Below are 26,425 nucleotides of genomic sequence, written 5' to 3'. Positions count from 1 at the left end.
ATCTTTACTTTCTCTTAGTTCAATGCCTTGATTTGCTAAAAATAATAATTTTCTTGCTTCAGGATTTTTGCCAGCTCATTTGGATAACCAAGATAAAAGAAAGTTTATGAGCGATGTGCAAAACCTTTATTGGGATTTCCCTTACTTATTCAAATATTGTCCTAATCAAATATTTCAAAGATGCATTCTCGACAATGAGGTAAATAGTGTCATTAAATTTTGTCACTCTAAAGCATGTAGGGATCACTTCTCGTAAAAAAAGACGACTGCAAAAATCTTACAAAGTGGATTTTACTGGCCCACCATGTTCAAGGACTCATATGCATTATGCAAAACCTGTGAAAATTGTCAAAAGGTATGATTTATTTCAAAATATAGAGTCTTTAGACAATCTTCTATTGACTCTTAAGTCTCATCATAGTGGAGATGTGCATCGGGCAATTCATGATTTATGGCCCTATTTTCATAAAGAACATGTTCATTATAGTCTTAGGAATCTGACTAAAAAAAGACCCTGTTTGCCAGTTTTTAAGGAAACTGGATGGGAAGCTTATCCCCGACCCATAAAGAGCGTTTAAGCCGTTCTTGGATGTAAAACTAAGAGAAGATGTGATCCACAATCACAACTACCTGTACATACACATGTTTTTTTTTTCAACAAAAAAAAAGGACAAAAAAAAAGAGAAGAAAGAGAGAGAGACTCCAGCTGGCTTCCATATAGGTGATATGATTGCATTTCCTTTTTCTCATCTATAAAACCTTATTCTTCTTCCTTTTATTTCTACTCAACCCATACATTCTACAAGCATAGACAGGTCTTGAAATGACAAGATCCTCGGCTTTTAAAATAAAAAATATTTGTGTTTTTTGTATATCTCGTCCTGGAAAAGAAAACGAGTTTATAGAATCCGCAAATCTTGGTCAGATATAATAGCTGAGAGTAAGATTTATTTAGTATATGGGGGAGGTAGCCTTAGGTTAATGGGGAGTGTATCAACAGCTGCATTCTTAGGAGGCAGTCAAGTTTTAAGGGTTGTCCCCAAAGCTTTAGCAAAAGGGGACATCATTAGAAAAACAATTGGAAAGGAACTATAGTTCTCCACAATGTCTGATCGAATAAATACAATGTTTAACCATGTTGATGCCTTCATTGCCTTACCAGGTGGTCTAGGCACATTGGAAGAGATCTTTCATATTTTCTCTTAGGCCCAACTGCACATTCACCATAAACCTATAGGTTTGTTAAATGTTAATGGTTTTTATTATAATTTGTTATCTTTTCTTGATCAAGCTGTGGAACAGCAATTTCTAACATCTTTGGTACAACAAATCATAATCTTTGCTGCTATTGTTGAACAATTGATTGACCAACTACAATCTTCCATCCCTGTAATTGATCCCTCAATGAGTCGTATAAATTGGTCAACTATGGAAAGCTGTAAAAAGCTTAAATTGGATTTGAGCCTTCATTTATGAAACCTTGTGTCTTTTGGTTTTGTTAATAGCACATTATTTTGTTTTGTTATTTCTTATATTTGTTTAAGTATGTTTCAGGTTTGTTAGTGTTTGTTGTTTCAGGTGATGTCTTCTATACTCCATCTTTCTACCTTAGAACATTGAGGACAATGTCTCGTTTTGATTGGGAGGAGAGGGTAGTAGTTGAAAATTTTAAAAAAAACTTATTAACTGTTTTTGCTATTATTAAAACCATTTGACAAAATTTTTATTACTAGGATGACAGAGTAAGGGAGAATTTTATTGATTCTTGAGACGCATCTTAGTAAACATTTTCCAATGGTTATTGCAATATTCATAACAAGGTCTATCACATACTTCTCTTGAAATATTCAGGTTTACAAACTCTCGCATTATTATCAATTGACTCTTCTCATATACTCATTTAATAAGTATTCTTAAACCTTTGTTTTCACACAAACACTTTAACATATGATTGTGGGTTGCACATTGAATTATTATATTATTTATGTTCTTTTTGTTAAAGGTAACAACAAGGAAAAGGAATAGTATTAATTTGCAAAAAAAAAAAACAAAAAAAAAATTATAATAAATGTAATTAAATAAATAAATAAATAAAAACGTAGATAAGTTTAGTTTTGTAGCCTCCCTAACCTAAGAAATTAAGCCCAAAGGGGTGTTTTAACACCTAATATCCTAAAGTCAACTGACTTGGGAGCTATTGGCTCGATGCTTGTTATATGGGTTGAGGAGAAAAGCTTAAGGGAATCAAACATTGCACTATCTACGTATCAGTATTTGCAACCAAAGTTACTAAGCTCGTAGGGGTGTCTCAACACCTAATGCTCTAAGACCAACTGGTCTAGGAGTTATTAGCCAAAAGCTTCTTACATGGGTTAAAGATGCATTGTGTTTTAAGTTATATGTATATATTAAAAATAAAATAAAAAGATAATAATCTTAACCCAAGGAAGTTAACCTTAAACATTAGAACGAAAATTTTGTTTTCTTTCAAGTAAAGCCCTATAACTATATGTTGATATTTTGAGCATAAAAAAAAAGGTTTATTAATATCTTGTTTAAGATGTATTGAGCAGATATATGAATTTAATGAGAGTTTGTTTATCTGGATAGATTAAAGAAAGTTGAATGATGAATGCCTTGCTTTGTGAAATTTGCAAATTATTTTTCTATTTTAACGCTTTGATTACTAGGGACTAGTAATAAGCTAGTTGGGGGGTGTGATTAGTACTTAAAAGTGATTTTTATCAAGGTTTTATATCATCATTTTGCACTTGAAGTATTAATAACTCCTTAACTAAAGCATGTTTTATAATAACATATATAATAATATAAGATACCTTTAATTTATGATAAACGTTCATCTTAAATGCAGGTCCATCACATAAATGAAAGGATTAATTGATGAGTTTAAGTATTGAAATTGAAAAGACAAATAGAGGGCCAAACTTAGAAAAGAGATGTCGGTGCAGTCCAACTGGAACATTGTTTGGTAATTGGGTCATATCTTGAGTTCTAGATGTCCAAACGACCTCAATTTTTTGGACAAATTTGATAAGACATAGGCCTATAACTTTTATGTGGAGTCTAAGATTTAAAAATGTCATTTTCAAGTCCAAATTATAGCAACAATGGAGAAGTCTAAATCTGTCATGCAGCCCAAACACTGTTCAGTGTTTAAGCCCATATCTCGAGTTCTAGAAGTCCAAATGACCTTAATTTTTTTTTCTTGGAAAGATAAGACAATTTCCTATAACTTTCATGGTACAGGTGGTTCCATTTCTGATGCTAGCAATGACGTTTTATTCAGACAAGAAGATAAGGATTTTCACCAAGTCAAGAGTTGGCCACCCACTCAATAATTATTCATCAAATCAATAGTTCTAAATTTTGGCCTATAAAAGGAGGCAATTGCCATGTATTTAGGGCTTGGTTGTTCAGATCAAAAACTTGCTCTTGCTCTCTCTTTATATATATATTTTTTTTGTAATTCTTAAGTTTTGCTTTCATTAATATCTTGTTTATACTTTTCATTTATTTTCCTTTACTTAGTTAACTTGTATCTTATTTATTTTCTTATTTTGTTTATTTATGTTTCTCTTCCTCATTATGTTTAGCTAAGTTTATTATGTCAAGGTGAAAAGGTTACACTACTGGTGTAAGAATAAGTATATTGTAAACTCAACATGGACCTTAATGTTTAACATTAACATGTCTTATCTTTGTATCTTGCTAATTCTTAATACCTTGCATGTTAAATAGTTAATCTAGATTTGTGTTATATAACACTTGGTACAACAAATTCTTGGCACTCTCATAGCCCAACCTATGGTATTACCTACACATGTACTATGAAAGGAACTTGATTTGTTGTTAACATAAGTTAGCATCATGAATTCCTGACAATATTTAAAAGTTTGGTGTTACTTAAATAAGATAATTAATATGATCATGTTAACAATTTATTATGAGCTATTAATGACAAATCATCTTATTGAAACCTCCTTTGTATATGGTTTCCAGTTGAGTAATAAGAGTTTATACTATACTTGTTTGAAATACCATTAATGGATCCTCTAACCTTGACACTTGTTTTTATCATTGTTTAATTCTCACATTGATCTTCCATCTCAAAATTCTCATCAACTTCTTCCTCCTCCTCCTCCTCCTCTTTTTTATTATTATTATTATTATTATTACTACTACTACTACTACTACTACTACTACTACTACTACTACTATTATTATTACTATTACTATTACTATTACTATTATTGTTATTATTGTTGTTGTATGATTGTTATTTATAATTTATACAATTAACCTCTCTGTAGTTCGACTCCGGTCTTGCCGGATTATTTATTACTTCGACACTCTTACACTTGGGAGAAAACATCAATCTTTTGGTCGTGTCACTAAACTAGGAGAATCATTAATTAATCCTTCATAGCTTAGAAAATCAAATCTGATAGCTCTCTCTAGCATCCTTTGTTAATTTGAAAACTTCCTCTTTCGTTGATAAATATTCTCCTAAATAATAGGAAAAATAATGAACAAAATTTCCTTGAATTTTAGGAGAATATTTTAATGATTTAAGTCATTGTAGAATTAGAAAATCAACTCAAAACAAATCTGATCTAATCCCAACATCTTAATTAACCTAAGTCAACTTTGGACCTATGTGACCCAACTTATATTCATTGATAGAGACCAATTCAGACCCAAAATACACTTCAAATAAACATTCTTTGCTATCTTAAAACATCTTATACATAGCCTGTCTTGATCTGGCCAAATGACTCGCCAAAAGAATTGGGTCGAACCCATCATCCATAAAAAAGCTCAAATGACCAAATGTATCCCTAAATAAAAACCCTTTATGAAAAATCCAAGGTTGAACCATATACTAAGCCGTATCAACAACCAATCTTAATCACATAACTGAATACTTATTATAAAAAATTCGAGGTTGAACATAAACCATATTACATTTAATAGTTGGATAATAAAAATACAGGGCATGCTTGTAAATACAACTTTAGAGTGTCATAGGCTAATTAAGCAAATAAATTGTAGATAATATACAACGAACTATCTAGAGAATACAAATGTGAAGTCCTCATCCTAAATCAATACCATATTATGGTCACAACCTTATTAAAGTTTTTTTTATCTTATTTTTATTTTTTGGTGAGAGGAAACAATACAAAAGTCTATCACGTGACTCAACATGAATCAAGTTACAATATTGCCTTTAATAATCATGAATTATCCTTGTAAAGAATATTTAATCATCTATAGCTAATGTCCAATAAAGATGAGTAAAACAAGAAAAATGCATATTTTATGGTAAAAAAAATATATATGCATAAAACAGTAACAAGAAGAATGTTTTGGTAATTTTATACAACGCCACAAGTGCAACTCAACAAAAGCGAGTGATCAGACTGTTGACAGTTATTTAGAAAATTCACGAGTAGAAAAACTTGGATGAAAAGCCCGCTTCTCAACATTAGAATGGAAGCCTCTACGGATACAGTAATGCACAAAAGGGAAAAGTTACATATTTGTGTGCTAGGATATCTGTGCATTCCAACAAATTAAAAGCAACTACATGTACAATCATTTCTGGCTCAACTAATTAGTTCGTAAACCAGGAGAAGATATGAATTATCCCCCACGATAGGACAGGATAACAAAACAAAGAAAAAAAATGAAGTACAAAGGAACAAAATTATGCAACTCTTGCGCTAGCTTTGCTTGTCTTGAGCTTCTTTCGTGCTTGACCAGATTCTTCACCACTTGAAACTCTTGAACGTGTTGTGCCTCTATTGCTAGGGAGAACGTTATTATCCTACGTTAAAGTGGAAAATACAAAGGTAAGGAGTAATTTGATGGAAACGATAGTTGAAATTACTCCAAAGTAAAATGTCAATAAACCTTTGTAATGGATGTTGACGCAGTTTGTCTGCTATTTCCTGTCTTCCCGAGCACTATCTGCACTGAGATGCTGGCCCGAGACAAATCTACTCCTGAACTCTGGAAGGCTTGCGTCAAAGTATTTACCAACCTATTTAATTCCAATACAAGTTATGTTATCGACTCATATCAACCATTACTCTTCTTAAAGGGCTACACAGAAGGCTACTTCCCATAATACGTCTTCAGTGAGCAACAAAAAAGTGCTAGACTACTTTCTTTTCTTTCTTTCTTTTCTTTTCTTTTCTTTTAAATTTACCTAGTATACAATGTTATCCATCCATATGATGAGTATTGAGGTGGTACTAATGCCGCAAAAAAATGTTATCTCTGGTCACTAGAAAGAATCTAAAGAAATTATTTGCAAAAACCAGAAAGAGGAGTTAATTTGAACGAATTGAAAAGACTCAGTAAATAGTTCAGCTTATCCTAGAAACAAGACCCGATTCATGTATTATTGTTAGAAGTAGCCCTCATTATGTGCTTCTAATATTTAGCAATCTAATTGTGCAACGAGCCTTATCTAAGTCAGAAGAGGATGTCCCCTGACCATCTTACAAGAGCAATGTAGCTGGGACATAGATGTCAAAGTGAAAGTTCATGTATAATTTCTGCCCTTGCACGGATTTCAAGACTGCTAAAAAAATCTACCAGAAGCAAACAAGCTATGTATAACATGAATAAGCAGGTACAGTATAATGCTACAGAGGCAGGTAATTTATAATCCCTAGAGTGAAGTAGGCAAGGAGTGTGCTAAAAGAAAGTGGCACTTCACATATCACCATTTAAGTGATTAAGTTTTGCACGTGTTATCATGTACTTGAAATATTTTGACCTATCATCAGGGTAATCAGGCAGTACCACGACCCAAGAGAGAATAAACGTGTAAGAATATGTGCATAACAAATGAGTTTGAAACTATAAATTGCAATATGCCAACTCACCCTTGAGAGTACGCATTAGAGATGCTGATTGTACCACCTTCAACAGTCAGATCCTTTTCTTTCAGCTTATCACTAGCAACAGCCTCGTCAGTGCTCCATGACCTGGCATGGCATGATTGAGGTTGAGTTTGGCTTGCCAAGTTCTCCGCGTCAGATGGCAGTCGAGGTGGAAACTGAGCTGCTGCGCCAGCAGTCCTGCTCGGCTGCAGCGAGATAGGAAATGGTATTGATTTGTTTGTAAAACCAGGATGGGGATCCATTGCATTAGCGGAGGTCATGTCAGATTCCACTGGATTCCGTGCTCCTCCAGGATTAATGGAAGGAGAAGCGGTTATGTTTCTCTCATCTAACTTTGCAGCAAATAATAATGCAGGACCAGCACCACTATTCAAGCCTCGAGACTGATCAACAGAACTTTCCACAGGCCTGCTATTATTTTTCTGCCTTGACGAATGAGGATCAACTGTTAGATTGCAAAAATAACGAGCGTCGCTCTCAAAAAATCATAATGGCTACAAAACATTAGAAAATATGAAGGTAATGTAAAATTTACCCATGGCACCAGTTTTGCTGTTTCGTGGTTCCATCCTTGGTATGATCCTTCATATTTCTGTACTTTCTCCTTTAGAAACTGAATGTATTCAATGACCTGTAAAAAGATTCACAGACTCCATCATTTACACCATTTATTGAAGAAAAGAAATATAATTTTATAAGAAAAGTTTGTACCTCTAAGAGAAAAGATGCTTTATCTTTCTTTTGATCACCACGAGGAATGAGTTCTCTCAGCATCTGAAATCTGCATGATAATTTCCAAATTTTAGTGCAGCATAATGTTGGCAAAAGCAGTCGTAATTATCAATTAAATTAGGAATCCTGCAATCCAGAAAGGGGACATGAAGCCAAACACAACCCAACCAAACCATTTCTCCTCTCAGGAGAAACAAGTACTTTATTAATTTATGTTTGCTTCAACAAAAAAAGATGAACTAATTAGCTTTATAATGGGCTTTTTCTAGTTTACATCCATCGGGTGGGTTTCATGATAAAAGCAGTCCAAAAAATAATGAACAGATTGTGTGGAGTTGTGTTGCTTTGCCAAATTAAAGTTCTTAAATTTACCGAAACTTCGCTTCTAACAAGTCAACAACGTTGTGTAGCTGATTAGAATAAAAGATCCTAGGGTTTTACAAATAAGTCAATTAACACATGCCTGTCATTTATCTTGCTCCTCCTACGTTGTTCAGTTGCAGAATGTTTTGACCGAGGCGTGTCAGGTTTTTGGTCATTGCTCTTTCCGTCCACCTTCACCCTCAATTCCCCTATAAATTTTACCACAAAAAAAAAAAAAAAAAAAAAAAAAAAAAAAACAAAGAAAAAATGTCATTAATTCCATAAACATACAACTCCAATGGCCACAGCAACAAACTAAAACAATTTTTGTTTTCAAATAAAAGAATTTTTAAGTTTGTGGATGCAACATAACTGTTATACGTTCACTTGTTTATATAAACAATAGATATACCTTCGCGGATAGGAGAAGGGGTTTCTTTCTTAAGAAGGAACTCTTCTTCATCGTCAACATCATCATCCAAAGTACAACCTTTGGCTAACTTTATCATTTCTATGAAGCTCTGGGGACTACTCCTGCCTGTTGGCCTGTTAAAATACCAACAAAACAAAATCCCTTCATTAGATTTAGAAAGGGGGAAATAAAAAAAACATGAAAAATTAGGAGGAGGAGACGGACTGTGAGGACGAAAGAGAGTTGAAACTACTGCGATGGTTGTTCGATGAAGATTGTGACGGCCTCTCTGAAGGCGTCCACTGACCCGTCTTCAATGCCGCATCTGTTACGTGCCAAACATTCTTCCAATCATCATTGATAAATTGGACGTAATATATCATTTGAAACAATACTTGTCAGCGGGTAAATTTGTTTTTACTTTTTAGCGATGACTAATGGACTGAAAGCATATTAAAGGTTCGGCCCAGAGCTCTAGCCCTGTGATTTTCATTTTTGATTAATTTATTCTGTTATTGCTAAAAAGCAATTATAGCAAAAATAGTTATGTAAATCTATTGTAAAAAAAAATGCAATATTGCTATTTAATTATGAAATTAAAGATCAGATAACTTATCATGCCGTGGTCTACCTACTCGATTTTTCATTTAAAATATTATGAAGACTTGGACCCATTCGCCATGCAATGCTATCATTGTTTGGTATTAAAAGTCTTCTCTAAATCGCCCTCGTCATGTTGAAATCTACACATTTGTTTTTATTTTTCAAATCCGTAGTTTTTTTTTTTTTAGCAATAACCTTATGGGTTGCCTGGTTTCGGCCCCAGCATACCATTCCAGAGAGAAGCCATCAAATGAGTGACAATCTTGGGCTGATTTCGCTCGTTGGACCTGGTCTCTGCCTTGGCTCACTGAAACTGATCCTGTAGTAATAACATCAGCACGAGATGCCCGGGACTAACTCGAACCCTATGCCTAATCTAATATGTTTTTATCATAGTAAATGCATTTTGTTTTTCCTCTCTTCAATCAGCCTAAAAACAACCAAACAATTCGAGCCTAAAGGTCAGTGAGTGAGGACTAGAGGTTACGTCGTGTTGTGGTGGTAAAAAAAAAAAAAAAAAAAAGCTTTTGGTCAAACAACTAATATATACACGAAGAAAGCAACTAAAAACACTTTAAAATGGAGCTTTTCCATTTAAAAAAAAAAAAAATAGACACGAGATCGGCATAAATTTCACGCTACCAAACGAATTTGAAATAATTCTTTTACTGAAAGAAAATCCCAACCCTCGATATCTAATAAATACCAGGGTAACCAGTGCTCGTCATACCTATATTATCATGTAGTCTATTTCACTAATTTGTGCTTTTCTTGTGTTACAATAAAAATGAGGCCATTAAAACTTTATCGATATTTTTAACGTCATATTCCTTGGCTGTATGTTGCTAGAACGGGATGGACATGCACATGCAAAGCACAACAACGGCAAGGAAACAAACAGAACACACTCGTACGAATAATTATTAAGTACCTCTTATAATATTGGATCTTTCTCCCACATTCTCCTTCCCTGTCTTTCCCTTTTTCAACGCGGATTCTTCCCAAGGTGTGAATCCACTTCCTGAGTAAGAACTGCAATTTGAGTTGTCATCATTTTTATCTGTACTGCTGTCTTGAGCTACTGAAAATATTGTGTTCTCTGGGTTTGGAACTCTTTCGTTGAAAGAAGAAATTTGGCTGTTACTGTACGTCCCAATTCCTCCAGGGAGGATGTGCTCAACCGAAGGTGGTGGTGCTGGAGGCGGTGGTTTTTCAACCGTCAAAACCTCAACGTTGGTTATTTCTTTGGCAGTGGTTTTGCCTCCTCGTTCTAGTGGTTGAAGAAAATCATGTGTTTTGAGGTAGCCACCTGTTTAAGCATGGAAAAAGGGAAGATCCTGTTCAGATGTAATCGATCCTACTAGAATTCCAACAAGTCTGTAATACTCTGAAATTTACTACTCAGTTAGTTTTGTCAAGTGGAATGATCGATGATTAATAATTAATTTAGCAACTCAGCAAATGGCCAAAAAAACAGGCTAATAATCTGAACTCGAAATAATTCAAATCAATTTTATTTTAATTTTTTGTCAAACTACAGATCCAAAAGCATGGTGCCATCTTTTTCGATCAGGAGGGAAACAAAAACATAACTTGTAATTCTGTACAAAACTATGACAGAGTAATTAACAGAGCCTTGAAGAAGATTGCATGCAAAGATTGACCTACTCGTTCAGGAAAAACTATAAAAGTCAAAACTTCCCATTAACAATCAGCAAGCTTATAGTATATTGAAAACGTCAATATGAAAATTAATTAAGAGTTTCTGTAATTCTCGAGGACTTCCGTTCTCCGACCCGACACCTAATATTTCATTTATTTAGAAACTATTTTTGATAGGTACACATTATTAAATTAAGGACCATGTGAAGAGGAATTTTAATAAAGTACGTAAGAGTTACTTCTCATTAGCTAATTAATTATTTATTTAAACTGTACGGGAAAACGACGGACTGCTTCTCCCTCTGCAGTTTGTGACTGCGATTTGTGAAAGAATAGGTTACTCTACTAAAATAATACCGTGACACCTGCACAAGAGAGGGGTGGATGTGAATCATGTGACCTGTCACATCATGTCTAACTCCTAAGAAGTGGGTCCCATAAGAAAACAAAACACCATACGGCATGCCAATGCCCAATCTGATGGTGCTAATAGCTAACTTCTAACTCTTTCCTTTTCGGATTTAGCAAAGCCTATTTACCCAGCCCCACTCTACTTTCCTGGCCCAGATCCCATCATTCAGTTGGGTGTCACGTGCATCGACAAATCCTCACCAATCGACGACAAAAGTCTTTGATGGACTCTTTTCTTTCATTTTGAGAAACTAAAAACAATCTCTAAGAGATCTAAAGATGAAAATTGATGGTACCTTGAGAAGGTGGTCTTGGATCTTGTTGGACAGTTGAAGAATGCCTGTACAGTGAAAGAAGGTCGTGCGTTGGTTTGCTTCCTGTAGAAAACATGCTTCATAATCACAGTTAATAATAACACACTACGATTTCTTTCAATCATTTCATAGGCTAAGATAATTTAAAAAAAGAAAAAAAATAGTATGTACGAGTGATTAAAATACCTTCGGTTCCGAAAGGACGTTGTTGAGGAAGCTCCATCCAAAGCGGAAATATCTTGTAATTCAATAAATATCAGATCCGTCTTGAAGGCTAGGAATTTAAACTTTCTTAAAAGATATGGCGCCGCCGCCTGAGATCGGAGGCGCATTCACTTTTATCAACATAATTGAGTATTTAAATCTTTTCGAAGAAAAACGGAATTAAATTATGAACGAACGAACTAACTAACTTTGGCCACCAACAACACCAAATCACAGATGTCTCTGCAATGGAATTACGGTTAAAAGGGGGAGGGGGGGGGATTCGTGTAAATCAGAATTCTACGTCTATAAAACTTTTGAATTTAAGATTATCCATAATTGAAGTCAAAAACTAGTTCAAAAGTTTAAGATTTCATAATTAAAGCTAAAAGTTTTAGTACCTTTGATCTGAATTGCGTGAATTTTCTTCCAGTTTATGCTTCAAGAACAAGAATTCGAACACGAAATTCTATACCAAAAATGATATAAATCTTGCTTCAACGAGAACTAAAATGCACAAAGAACCTCCTTTGAATTTCGAAAAAAAAAGAAAAGAATTGGGTTTCTCTTTCCTTTTCTTCCTACAATTTTTTCTCTTTCTTGCTTTCAAAAAGAACAGTGCAGCAAAAGAAAGGACTGCAAGTCGGAGAAACTCTCTCTCTCTCTATCTCTCTCCTGCTGTTTCCTTGCCTTGGGATCTTTCTTTTATACAGCTTATTCACAACCATGCTTCATTGTATTTCCGTTATTTCAAAAACGGCGTTTTCTTAACGTCGTTGCGGCGGGGCTGACGGTGTTAAGGGTCCCGGATAACGTTTCCGTTTTGTTAGTCACGGAGTATTTTATTTTTTATTTTGTTTATTCTCAAAACTGAGTTCACGGAACTCAATAATTTACTTGGCATTTGGCATTCCCCATGGAAAAATTTCCTTAACTATTTTTTTCTGATTTAAGTAATTTATCAAATTTCTTTTTAATTATAGTTTGTCTCCTTTAATACCACAAAGAATTTTTTTTTATCAAATTAACATTGTAAACTTAACCATATGAGAGAATGACTTTGTTTGAAAAAAAATTAGTGAAATGATAGTTTGATCTTGTTGTACTTCAAAAGTACAATATTAATTAAATACCAAGCTTTTGAAGCGCAATATTTTGATATCGAGAGTTTTAAACCACAACATTTAATTGATGTTATGGTTCCAAAACGTGATAATTATTTAAATATTGTGGTTGTGAATTGTGACATGTACAATTTTAAGTGGTGTTATGGTTTAAAACCACGATATGATACGATCCAGGCAAGGTCAAATTCGGATTTTGACGTAAAATGTGCAACTATCCAATTTTACGCCAAGAGTCATAATTTTCAATCCTACCATTAGATCGGGTTGAAAGTTTACGTTGAGTCTCCTGACATGTTTTCCTATCTTGGGTTAAAATATCATGTCAATCGGAGTTCGGCAAGGCATCCAAACACAGGTCAACAAAGGTTGTACGGGTTTTGTTATTTACTTCCTTTTGACTTGTGGACTTCCTATTTGGTTATGATTCTTTTCCTAAGAGGATGTGACGGCTTATTTTGGGAATCTCCTAATTCTACAAAGATCTTTAATGGGCTGCAATATAGTTTCCAAGTGTGGCAGGGATTCATAAATGTTTCAGAATCCTTTTCTTACAAGGATTCCTTATTCATCCTAGCTACAAAAAGGAAAGAAGATTTCAGAACTAATTCCACCTTCAGATTTGATTCTCCTAGCTTATATAGGACTTCTAAAGGGCAACAAATCTGATCCTATCATATTTAGGATATTAAATCCGGATTTATTTATTTGATTGTTATTTTCTTCTTAGTTTAGGGTTTATTTATATTATTTGGGTTTAATTGTAAGTGGGCATCATATAAGTCCACATAAAGGGTCCATTAGGGTTTATTTTAGTTTGCAATCACTATAAATAAGGGCATAACCAGACATGTAAGGTCAGACAATTCAGATTAATAAAACTTCTTGTTTGCCACACTTTGTGTGTGTGTGTGTGTGTGTGTGTTGGTGAGATAATCTCCCTTCCATGGTTCTCTAAAGAACTGAAAACAACTTATCGAAGAACAACTGGCTTCGTGATGTCATCCTTATACTTCTTGTTCGCGAATCAATATTCATTGGGTGGGGGTTTACGTTTCCAATAGTGCTGGTGCCTAGGTACAAGTTATCTTTGTGTCACACTCCTATCAAACCTAATTTACTTGGCTTTCTGGGAATTGGTGTCTTTACGTGTAGGTTACGTGACCACGTGATCATGAGGTTTGCATCATTTGGTATCAGAGTTTGGCTCCATTAATTAGGTTATATCCTTCTAAAATTTTCGTTTCTTGTTGTTTCCGCAAAAAAAAAAAAAAATCCTTAGTGTCCAATTTCTTCTTCTTTTGATTTGGTATCATATCAGAAAAAAAAAAAAAAAAAAGTTATTTCGTTTGGTTCCTGACCAAAATATATCAGTGGCATAAAAAAAGAGAGATAAAAAAAAAAAAAGAAAAGGAAAAAATGTCATTTGTTTGTTTCTATCATAAAAAACTAAACAAAGGAAAATTTTACCAAATCAACTTGAAATGAGCTCAAATTTGATTTTGTTATTACTGGGACCCTAATCGCACCACATATTGATTTTGGGGTCAATTGGATATCGCTTGCTTTGGGTTTCCAATTCGGGTCTAATTAGGTCTGATTCATAATGTTTTGCGTCAGTCTATCAAACCTTATCGTAAATTGCTCAAATTTCATATTCTATCTATTTGGGTTGGCAGAGCACTATATCTTAAATTTTAGCTCAATTGGACATCATTGACTTTAGGTTCCAGATTCGGACTTAACTCGTCGTAAACGAGTTTGTTTTGCGTCAACTTTTGAAATTCGCTATCTTTCTGTTGTTTTCATTTCTTGCAGTTTATTTTCATCATATCCAACATATCTGGGTGTTGTTTCATCATTTTTCATATTTTTTTCTGTTTTTTTGTTCGAGTCTTCAGTTTCGTTCATATTTCGGATAGACATCATTGCAATTTTGTTTTGCTTGTTTTCTGGTTTTTATTGCTTCTTGAGATATATATATATATATATATATATATATATATATATATATATATATATATATATGGATTGCGCTGCCAAGTTGGTTTTATTTGGTGTTGGTTTCAGTTTCGCAAGAACCGTAAGAAGGTGAGACGAGAGGTGTGAGCGTGTGAGGACATTAAGAGTGTTTGAGCGAAACACGAGTGATGTGAGGATTTGTTTTTACCACTAACTAATTTTTACAAGTACTATTATGTCAAATCAAAGCAACACACTACGCCCTCCCGATGTAGAACTTAAATTTCAAATGCAAGTCATGACGAAGATGATGGAAAGAATGAATTTCACGATGGGGAACGTGTGTGACAGACTTGAGAAGGTGGCAAAACATGGCTTGAACGTGTGTAACATGGCTGGAACATGTACCCAAGATGTGAGGAAGGTTGGGGTTGAATTGAAATCAAACCATGGCAGTGGGGTTGAAAGGCCAAAGTGGGATGATTATGAGGATTTTGAGGAGGACGTTGATGATAATGGTGATGGTGGCTTTAAGGATGAGACCATAGGCTATCGGGAAGGTTTTCGGCGGCCTAGAAACCGAAGGGATTTCATGTATTTTGATGAGGTGTTATGGCAAAAGAAAAGGAGCATTCAAAAGGAGAGGTGGTATCAAAGGGACAGAAATAAAGAGATTAGTGTTCTGAAAAAAGAATCCAAGAGTCTATCTCATATTCTCGGGGAGATGAAGCAAGAACTTGATGTGTTAATGGAAACAGTCAATGTGCAACAAGCTTTAGAAGGAGAGTAGAAAAAAATGTTGCAATGATGAAATAGGAAATAGAATGGCTGCTACTTTCATCCAAAGTTGTTGGAGACGATGGTTGGCAATAAAAGAAGTCTAAAGGCTTCAAAATGAGGCTAAGGAATTGTCCATTCAACTTGTTGGTGATTCGAGGACGAATCATCTTGAAGAGAGGGAATGATACGATCCAGGCAAGGTCAAATTCGGATTTTGACGTAAAATGTGCAACTATCCAGTTTTACTCCAAGAGTCATAATTCTCAATCCTACCATTGGATCGGGTTGAAAGTTTACGTGGAGTCTCCTGGCATTTTTTCCTACCTTGGGTTAAAATATCATGTCAATCGGAGTTCGGCAAGGCATCCAAACACAGGTCAACAGAGGTTGTACGAGTTTTGTTATTTACTTCCTTTTGACTTGTGGACTTCCTATTTGGCTAGGATTTTTTTCCTAAGAGGATGTGGCGACTTATTTTGGGAATCTCCTAATTCTACAAAGATCTTTAATGGGCTACAACATAGTTTCCAAGTGTGGCAAGGATTCATAAATGTTTCAAAATCCTTTTCTTACAAGGATTCCTTATTCATCCTAGCTACAAAAAGGAAAGAAGATTTCAGAACTAATTCCACCTTCAGATTTGATTCTCCTAGCTTATATAGGACTTCTAAAGGGCAACAAATCTGATCCTATCATTTTTAGGATATTAAATCCGGATTTATTTATTTTATTGTTATTTTCTTCTTAGTTTAGGGTTTATTTATATTATTTGGGTTTAATTGTAAGTGGGTATCATATAAGTCCACATAAGGGGTCCATTAGGGTTTATTTTAGTTTACAGTCACTATAAATAAGGGCATAGCCAGACATGTAAGGTCAGACAATTCAGATTAATAAAACTTTTTGTTTACCGCACTTTGTGTGTGTGTGTGTGTGTGTGTTGGTGAGATAATCTCCCTTCCATAGTTCTCTAAAGAACTGAAAACAACTTATCGAAGAACAACTGGCTTCGTGGTGTCATCCTTATACTTCTCATTCACGAATCAATATTCATTGGGTAGGGGTCTCCATTTCCAATAGTATTGGTGCCTAGGTACAAGTTATCTTTGTGTCACACTCCTATCAAACCTGATTTACTTGGCTTTCTGGGAATTGGTGTCTTTGCGTATGGGTTGCGTGACCACGTGATCATGAGGTTTGCATCATTTGGTATCAAAGCTAGGCTCCGAAACAAGGTCATATCATTATGTTAGTTTCGTTTTTTTTTCTTTAGTGTTCCCTTAAGTTTTTCAGTGTTTGCGTCCATCTTCTTGTTCTTCGAGTCTGCATCATTTAAGCAAAAAAAAAAAGGTTTATATTTCATTTGGTTACTGTCTCTAATCATATCAGTTTATTAAAAAGAAAAAAAAAGAAATAGAGAAAAGAGTGATTAGTTGAAATTTGAAGGATCATTCAATTTTTGTCGCAGAAACACAAATCTTGGTGAACCATAAGCAAACCACCTCGGAATTAATTTAAACTTCATATTCAGTCTATTGGGGGTGAGATCGCATCATATATCAAAGTTGAGCTTATTCTGATATTATTTGCTTGAGATTTTAATTCGAGTTTCAATTCTGCCGCAGAAACACTACTCTTAGTGAACCCTAGGTAAAACACCTTAGAATCTATTGAAACTTTATATTTCGAGTACTGGCTATGCGATCGCACCACATATTAAATTTGGGATTGTTTTGATATTGGTTTCTGAAGGTTTTAATTGGAGGTTCAATTTTGCCGCAAACTAATCATAGAAGGGGTTTAGGTACCTAGACATAAGAGAACGACCTATAAATTGAGTATTAGTGTTTTCATAGTATTATATTACTAAATATTGAATTTGAGGTCGTTTCAAGATCGTTTGGTCTGGGTTTTAATTCTGTTACGTAAAAATTGCGTAATATGATAGATTTGCGTCAAGTTTGAGAACATGATCTATATTGTTTAGATTTGTCTAAATATTTTTATTTCTATTATATTTGGGTTATCTAGGAGTCAAGTAATTGTTTTCGCTAATATTCGCTTTTGTTTTATTTCGTATCTTCGTTTTGTCCACAATTCGTACGAATTTGCATTGCTACTTGCAAAATCATAATCGTAGTTTTATTTTGCTTTGTTTTTAGTATATTTTTTTGATTCTTGAGTCTGAAAATTATAATTAGAGTGCGATGCGAAAGCTACTGACTTTGATTTGTTGATTTCAGTTCCTAAAGAACCAAAAGAAAGCAAGTTGTAAGGTAAAAAGTGTAGAGAGCTTAATAGAGTGAAAAGCCTTGATTTTTGTTTTGTGTGATACACGATATCAATTAGATTTTGAAATAGCTTCATATCTTATTGTCTGGAAATCTACTTGTGCAAGAAATAAAAAGTAAAGAGTTAAATCATGAAGTTTGGCGGGTGTTGCATGGTTATGTACTCTCCCTTAGTCCCTTGTACTCTATCTCCTATCTAGTATTTTTCACCAATCTACAGCTGAGATGGCTTAGAAGACCCCTCGACTAAGGTCAATCCAGTTAAAATTGATTCTTTTTGTCAGGCTAGTTGCGTTTTTTGGTAGGTTACTTAAAGATAAAAGTACTTCGATAAGAATTTCTCGTGTCAGGACAACCAAACAAGTGCCATCAAGGTGTTTATAAATGTCATGCTCATGAAGAGTGGCAAGTTAATAAATATCTTAGTTCACAAATGTGACATTATTGAAATGTCATATTTTTTAACTGCAATATCCTTAAATTGTGTTATTTCGCCAAAACCTTTTTATCTTGTGTTATTTCACTATTTATTTATATTTTGTGTGTTAATTGACTAATTTACCTTGAAGATTTGAGACTTTATTACGCCGCTTACATTCTATCATAAATCGTCATGTGTTGTTGTATTTTATTTATTTTATATATAATTTTTAGAATTAAATTCAATTATTATGGTAAAATTAATTTATATATTTGAGATTTTTTAAAATGTATTGATTTGAATTTCAAATGAGATTTAATTGTTAAATAATTACCAAAAGTAAATAAAATAAGAGATTGATTGATTTGCTGCAATAAAATTAACTTTAAAAACAATATTTGAAAAATGTCTTTAACAACTCAAATCCTATTTTTTAACAAAACCCCGGGTATGATATAACAGTAACAACGACTAGACCCAGTAATAAATATTAAAGACTACATAAGATGGTGCCTTTTTACATATTTGACTTTTGGAAGATGAGATGAAAATAAAGAAACAAGAAGCATTCTGCTGTTTCAATTTAAGAATATATGTCTAGTCTTTTTTTTTTTTTTTTTTTTTCTTTCGAGTTAAGTAAGAAAACTTAATTTCATATAAAAAAAACAACAAATTTATTATGTTAAATATAAATAATGGATTGTAGTTAAATTTATTATTTTCACAAATATTTCAAACAGTATAATTAAATTAAAATTTATAATTTAATATTTTATTTCAAATAAAATAATTATAATAAGTTATTAATTAAACTCAATTCTACATGTAATTTTGTTCTAAACATCCATTATTATCATCTCATCAATTTTATGTATCAACTCTGTTGTAAAGAGTTAATTAAGATGTCTTGAGTGTGTGTATGTAAAGGCCACTAATATTTATAACATTCGTTCATGAGTTTTCTCCAGGGATAACCAATCAATTAGATAAAATCTAAAACTTACAAATAAAAAATATTCAACCACATTTAATTTAGAAATCACTAATGATACAATGGAAGCATCATAAATAGTAGGGTTAACAAAGTATAATTAAAAAAAAAAAAAAACTAAGGGTAAAGGTAAAGGTTAAGGAGAACTTACTATAGTTCTAAAGACAAATTATTATTTATTGGAATAATAATTTGATAAAATTGTTTTTTAATCAAAAAAAGCTTTCAACTAGACAATTTATTATTTATTGGTTAGAAATTGAGCTTCTTAATCCAACCTAGGTCTAGAATTTAATGAATTATGAGTTTGAGATTTTTATCAAGCTTAAAGGGTTCACCCTGGTTTTCTTGGGGTTTTTTTTTTTTTTTTTTTAAACTTATTTCTTTTAATTTTATCATTCAGAATTTATATCATTCGTGATTAGGATTTATTTTTTGTTATTTTTGTTATATATGATTTTTTTACCAGTATTTTGTTTGTCAAAATCCATATATTTTTACGATTGTTTTATATGTCAGTCTTTTTTTCTCAGCAAGGTCTATGCTCCAGGTCATATTAAAAAAAAAAAAAAAAAAAACACACTTGCATCATAAAATTACATATGTTTTTCAATTTCACCTTTCTATTTTTTAAAAAAACAAAAATTTGTTCCTTGTTCTTTTTGTTGCTTAAATGTTTTATTTGTGATCATTTTTTTAGATTGTTTTTCTTTACGATTTCATCCTCCATAGTTTTTTTTTCTATTAAATTTGATTCCTATTATTTTTATTGCTATATTTTTTGCTTCTGAAAGTTTTTTAAATTGATAATTTTTTCATGATTCATCATTCAAAATTAAATTGGTTGAGAATTAAGCTTTTTTATTCATCCCGGGTCTAGAATTTCATTGATTATGAGTTTTAGACATTTTACTAGGTTTAGAAGGTGTGTTCGAATTTCCTTAGTTTTTTTTCCTTTTTTTAGATTTTTTTCTTTATTATTTATATTGTTTGTCTTCTATGAGATTAGTCTCGGGTTTATGAACTAGGTCACTAGTTTCAAAGCTTAATGTGGTTTGAATTTTGTTTTTTTGTGTGTGTTTTTTTTTAATTTATTCATTTCAATTTCATCCTTCAACATTTAATTTATTGAAAACTGGTCTTCATGCTTTTTTTTTTCCTTTTTTTATTTTGTTTTATCTCGATCCAATGCCAATGGTCATGGAGTTTGCAGGTTAACTCGAGTTGACTTATATTTTTTCATGTTGATTTTCTAAATTAATTTTTTTTTGTCCTTAAACATTAAATTGTTCAATAATTGAGTTTCAGGATTTTATTCAATTTTCTTTCGAACACTGTCACTCTGGTATTTTAGTTGGGTCAAAAATTTTGTATCTTGAGTGGGTTGGGCTCGAATCGAGGTTTTTCTCCTTTTTTAAATTATATTTATTTCTTAATTTGTTTCCTTTAACATTTTATTTATTGTAGATTGAACTTTAGCCTTTTTATTTATATGATTTTACCATGTTCTCATATAATTTATTAGGAATTGGTCTTTGAGTTTTTTTTTCTTGCATTTTTTTTCTATGAGATTGTCTTAATCTTATGTCAATGGTCATAGAGTTTGTGATATAAACTGGTTTAACTGAGGATTTTTTAAATTTTTTTCTTTTTTTTTTTGTTTCTCCCTTTAAAATAGAGTTGTTTGGTAATGCAGGCAGGCTCTTGTCGGTTTTTTTTTTTACCTTTTTTTAGTTATTTTATTTATTATTGTTGTATTTTTTAATTATATTATTTAAATTACCAATTAAACTAATGATTTGGGTCTCAAATGTTTTTTACTTAGCATTCTTTTTTCATATCAAAAAGATTTTAGCTAGCCCACGGTGAAATACAGGCCACAAATCTAAAAATGTCCGGTGAGCTCTATTTTTTTTTTTAATGGATTATATGATAATTTAACCAGAAAATTATATATATAACACATTTATTTGATTATAGCAAAATGGGTTTGTCTTTCTATTAACCGATTTGATGTTCTATACAATGTTTTCTTCACATAACTCACCAAGCATTGTATAAAACACATGGGATTATATTAGCAATTGAAGAATATCGAGTGTTTCCTCCGATGCAAGGTTTCTTTCCTTAAATATCTTGTAGGATAAAGAGAACTAGAATGTGGCAACTTAACCATAGCTTGTTGGTCTACCTAGCTATGTAACAATTCTAGATCATACTCTTTAGTATCAACTATTCCTGCGCTGTTGGGAGTTGGACAAAAAAATTTGAAACGTAAACAATATAATATTTAGATCATATAAGAAGTATTGTTATTAAACTTGGTATAATGATTTAAATTTAAAAACTCTTGATTTGACTTTTTACTTAGCTCAGGGCTTTGTTTGCTTTTAGAAACCATTTTCTGAATTTTCATGTATTTATTTGCCATTAGAAAAATTGATCAATGGAAAACACTTTCTAGTTAAAGGAAAATTTGGCTTGGTTTCCAGAAAAGTGTTTTCCTTTTATTTTGAGCGAAAAACACTTTTTGAAAGTTTTGAAAAATTTAGAAATATTATATTATTTACTAATTATATCAAATTTGGTCCTCAAACTTTTGATTGCTATATATATTTTGTTTTGAATATTTGTTTTTCAATTTCATCCCTTAGAATTTAATTTTTATATTAATTTTGATCCTCATTTTTATAATTTTTATTTTCTTTTCCCTTATCATTTTTTAATTGAAATTTTTTATCTATCAAATTTGATCCTCATTCTTTTGATTGTTACTTATTTTATTTAAAATAATTTATGAAATGTTAATTATTATTATTTTAATTTCTTTATTTTTCAATTTTTTTATTTTTAGATTTGATCTCTATTATTTTGATTATTATTTATTTTATTTGAGATGATTTATGAATTTTTTTTTTCAATTTCATTCTCATTCAACTTTTTAATTTGTAAGATTTGTTCCTCATTATTTTAATAAACTTGAAAAAACTAAAATATTAATAAGTTATAATTCCAGCTTATTTTTCATGACATAACCAAACACTGAAAAGTATTTTTCAACTTATTATCCATTACTCTACCAAATATCGAAAAATAATTGACTTTCCTGAAATTCACTTTCCAAAAGAAAATTACTTTCCAGCAAACAAACGGGGCTCAGGTCTTAAATTAAATTGCATGGAATTTGCTAGACCTTATCTACCAGGTAGTTTTAAAGAAAAAAAATAAAGGAAAAAAAAAACAAGTCAAGTTAGGTCAACCCATCAAACCCGATTCTTAGGTTATGAACTTCACTAGGTCGAATTAATTTTTTTATTATATGATAAAAAATACAAAAACATATTTACCATCAATCCAATAGTGAAGATAAAATTAAATAAAAGCCTCACATTAAATGATGTAATTGGAAAAAAAATAAAGGGCAACAAAAAACTCAAAGAGCCTGTTATAACAAAGCCCAAGCATGCGGGCCTAAGAGAGGCCCACGAGCTAGGGTTAGTTTTTTTCTTGTTATTAGGGGTGGAAAACGATGTTTGTTATCTATGTCGCACCCGACATCGCAGCGACCCCTAAAAATAATTCTCGATTTATAGAAAAAGAACAGATTTCTGTTATCTTGTTCTTAGGTTATGAACTTCACTAGGTCGAATTAATTTTTTTATTATATGATAAAAAATACAAAAACATATTTACCATCAATCCAATAGTGAAGATAAAATTAAATAAAAGCCTCACATTAAATGATGTAATTGGAAAAAATAAAGGGAAAAAAAATTTCAAAGAGCTTGTTACAACAAAGCCTAAGCATGCAGGCCTAAGCGAGGCCCACGAGCTAGGGTTAGTTTTTTTTCTTCTTGTTATTAGGGGTGGAAAACGACGTTTGTCATCTATGTCGCACCCAACATCGCGGCGGTCCCTAAAAATAATTCTCGAATTATAGAAAATGAACAGATTTTTGGCATCTTGTTCTTTTAGGGAAAAAATATATTGTTTAAGGAGTCGTCACCTAGTATTATAGTCACTAGGAACCCTAACTGGTCAACAAAGATTCTATGGCTCGGGATTGATTATATAAAAGGGAAGATATTATCACCCATTAAACGTTCCGGCAGACTGCATTGCTGGTTTTGTCTTAAATTGCTAAATGTTTATTAGTTTATGCTAATATTTTCTTTTATTTTCTAGCTAAATAAAATAAAATAAAATACAATGACTAAAAATAATATAAATTTAAACTGGTATTTTTATTCCTGACTCTGGTATCAGTGAATAAACCAATAAATTTATATTATTTTTATTTATGCATACATATTTTTTATTTTTTTTTTCTACTTTTTATTTTTATTTTATTTTTTATTTTTTTGGTCTAGACCCAACTAGCCCATGTGGCTAGGTTGGACCCAGCAGGCCTAGTCGGGTCACATGCTGGACCTGGCTGACCATTTAAAGCACGCATGAACTTATTCACATGTGCATGACCCCGTTGAGTAGTGAATTAATTATAATTCACTTGCTATTGTAGCGTGAATTATAATGCAAGAGGGTAGAGATGAGGGACGACTTACCTGGTGCAGCAAGGCGTAGCCGGAGACGCTGTGCTAGACGAACGACGCTGCCTCCTCTTGTTCTTCCTCTCTTCTTCCTTCTCTTCCTCCTTTTCTTCCCTGGTTCGTCCCTGTATTTCTCTCCTGGAGTGCCCTGTTTCTGGTGCAGTGGCTGCTAAAGATGGAGCTCTGGAGTTGTTGCTTCTAGAGGCGATGAAAACGGTTGTGACGATGGTGGTGACTCTTGTTTACTGCTTTCCTTGGTCTTCCTTATGTGCTTCCTCTGCTCAGGACATCAACGATGGTGATGAAGATGTTAGGTGTTGTTGATTGAATGGAAGCTTGCTCCCCTATTTCTGTTTTTCTGTGTCTTCCCTAGTTTTCCTTTCCCAAGTTGTTGCCTGTGATATTATTTGAAAACAAAGACGAAGACGAAGACGATGGTCGATGGTGATGGAGGTTTGAACCCAGGAGATGGGGGGGTTCTTCCCCTGCGTTTTTCTTGTTGTTGTTCGTCACTGTGTCTTTTTTTTGTTCTTTGTTCTGGGTTTCCTCTTCTCTTAGTTTCCCCCCGTTGTTTGTTCGTCTCCTCTGTTTCTTTGAGAAGAAGCCAGGGGAACGAAAGTTTGCCCTTTCTTTTCCTTTAGTCCCTCTCGGTTTTGCCCTCTTCTTTTCCCCCCTGGCTTTTTCGTGTTTCCCCCCTCGTGCCGGTTCTCCTTCTCTGATTTTTATAACCAGAGAATGCCATGCGGTTGCATGGATTTTAATGCAATAAAGGCATCCATTTTCTTCTTGTTTTCGGGTGAAGAAGATGACAGTGCTGATGTTAATGGCCATTTGTGTTTTGATCCTTGACATTTTGAATTTTTACAATTCAGTCCTTGAGGAAATTGTAATTAAACCCCTACATCTCAGCACCATTTACACATTGTTCCTTGGGTTTTAATTTCTTATCAGCCCTATACTTTGATAGTTTTTCAATTAAGTCCCTGAATAAATTAATTCCAAGCTCAATTAAGCCTAAAACTTATCAATTCTCCAATTAAGCCCTTGATTTGATTAATTAAGCTTGGAAAGCTCAATTAAGTTTCAAAACTTTTCAATTCTCCAATTAAACCCTTAATTGGATTAATTAAATTAATTTCAAGCTTAATTAAGTCTCAAAACTCATCAATTCTCCAATCAAACCCTTAACTTGATTAATTAAATTAGTCAAAAATTTAATTAAATCTTTAAACTTCCAATCATGTTGCTCTTAACCCAAATTTTAATTCATTCTTCATTTATTTCATCATTTTTTCATCATTCATCATTTTTCTATCATTTTCAGTAAATAAAAATAATAATAATCATTAAAATAAAAGGATAAAAAATTGGGTTATGACAATTTATATAATGAATTTTGTTTTTGCTCCCAATATGAATCAAATCTATAACCTTGACTAAGCCACACGTGATAATTGACTAAGCTATGACACAAAGTTGTTAACCAAATAATTACAAAAATATATCAATCTGGTTTATTGTTCATGTGAATAGTTAAAGTAATCTCACATTATTTAGTTGTTTTATTAATAACTAAATAAATAGAAGAGGAAAATGACATTTTGTTTATCACGAAGCTAGTATTTTGAGTATTTTTTTTTTGGCATAGACGCAATGTTTTTCCCAATCCAAAGCAAAACTTATTATGTCAAGCTCATATCATGGGATCCAATTTTACTATCAACCAATTCTCCAAAACTTAACTTAATTTGATATAATATATTGCTAATTAAATTCAATTATCACCTTTTCATATCTTATCTTCACAAGTTTTAAGATGTTGTTTCATGTGATTAATAATATATTCATCCAAGAGTTTGAATCTTATTATTAATTTCTTAAAGAGATTTATCTATGTTCAATGAATATTCTCATAGAAAGATTCAAGACATTGTTACTATCGAATATTGAATTAACTTACTAATACACTTATATTTACAATAAAATAAGTTTACCTTTAATACAAAAATTAGTTATTTTCATATGTCATATTTGTTAGAGCTATAGGTCTCTTAGTGACTAAGTTAATAAGATTTATCACATTTAATATATTTTTAGTTACTGTTCTATTAATAAAGTCCTGGTTATAAGGGTTTAGTTTAGACTTTGAATTATTCTATAATAGATTCACCACATCTTTAGGACTTGTTAACGTGGTTGTTTTGATTTCATTCCTATTTTGTAAGGTTGTTATAAAGCTACAATTTCATTGATAAAAAACATACCTTTTACTCCTAAAGTTTTGAGATTCTATGTTTAGAGCTTTGAGTTTTCAACAAAGTGGTATCAGAGCCTCCTTAAATAGGCTTGATTAAGTATAGCTAGGCACTACAGTCTCCTAACAAAAAAAAAAAAAAAGAGAACATAAAGTGCAAACAGGTGAAAGAAAGATGGCAATTGAAGGAGGCAACTTTGTACAACCTGCAATACCTAAGTTCGATGGTCACTATGACCATTGGGTTATGCTCATGGAGAATTTTCTTTGATCAAAGGAATATTGGCCCTTAGTGGAGACAGGGATCCTCATAATGATAGATGGAGTTAAGCCAACAGAGGCACAAATGAGAGCAATTGAAGATCAACAACTGAAAGACTTAAAGGTGAAAAATTACCTTTTCCAAGCCATAG

General features: G+C 32.5%; 1 protein-coding gene across 6 annotated transcripts; it reads right to left on the bottom strand.

Annotated features, from left to right (window-relative positions):
• Nucleotides 1-5,483: 5,483 nt before the first annotated feature.
• On the bottom strand, nt 5,484-12,324 carry LOC118028975 (transcription factor BIM1). Of its 6 annotated transcripts, none has more exons than XM_035032721.2 (12): nt 12,041-12,324; nt 11,622-11,882; nt 11,418-11,512; nt 9,980-10,357; nt 8,671-8,770; nt 8,446-8,579; nt 8,134-8,242; nt 7,650-7,719; nt 7,474-7,569; nt 6,921-7,360; nt 5,938-6,067; nt 5,484-5,851 (listed from the first exon to the last, which is right to left on the bottom strand). In XM_035032721.2, the coding sequence occupies exons 2-12, from the start codon at nt 11,765-11,767 to the stop codon at nt 5,732-5,734; spliced, it is 1,818 nt and encodes a 605-aa protein (XP_034888612.1). In that variant the 5' UTR covers nt 11,768-11,882; nt 12,041-12,324; the 3' UTR covers nt 5,484-5,731. The 6 variants fall into 6 exon arrangements, with proteins under 6 accessions (XP_034888612.1, XP_034888613.1, XP_034888616.1 ...); XM_035032722.2 differs by having other exon boundaries at nt 11,622-11,770; XM_035032725.2 differs by having other exon boundaries at nt 11,418-11,498; nt 11,622-11,770.
• Between the last annotated feature and the right edge of the window lie 14,101 nt (nt 12,325-26,425).

This window comes from Populus alba, chromosome 12 (genome assembly GCF_005239225.2).
Source record: "Populus alba chromosome 12, ASM523922v2, whole genome shotgun sequence".
In the NCBI taxonomy this organism is placed as follows: Eukaryota; Viridiplantae; Streptophyta; class Magnoliopsida; order Malpighiales; family Salicaceae; genus Populus; species Populus alba.
This window is presented reverse-complemented; position numbering and strand designations above follow the sequence as displayed.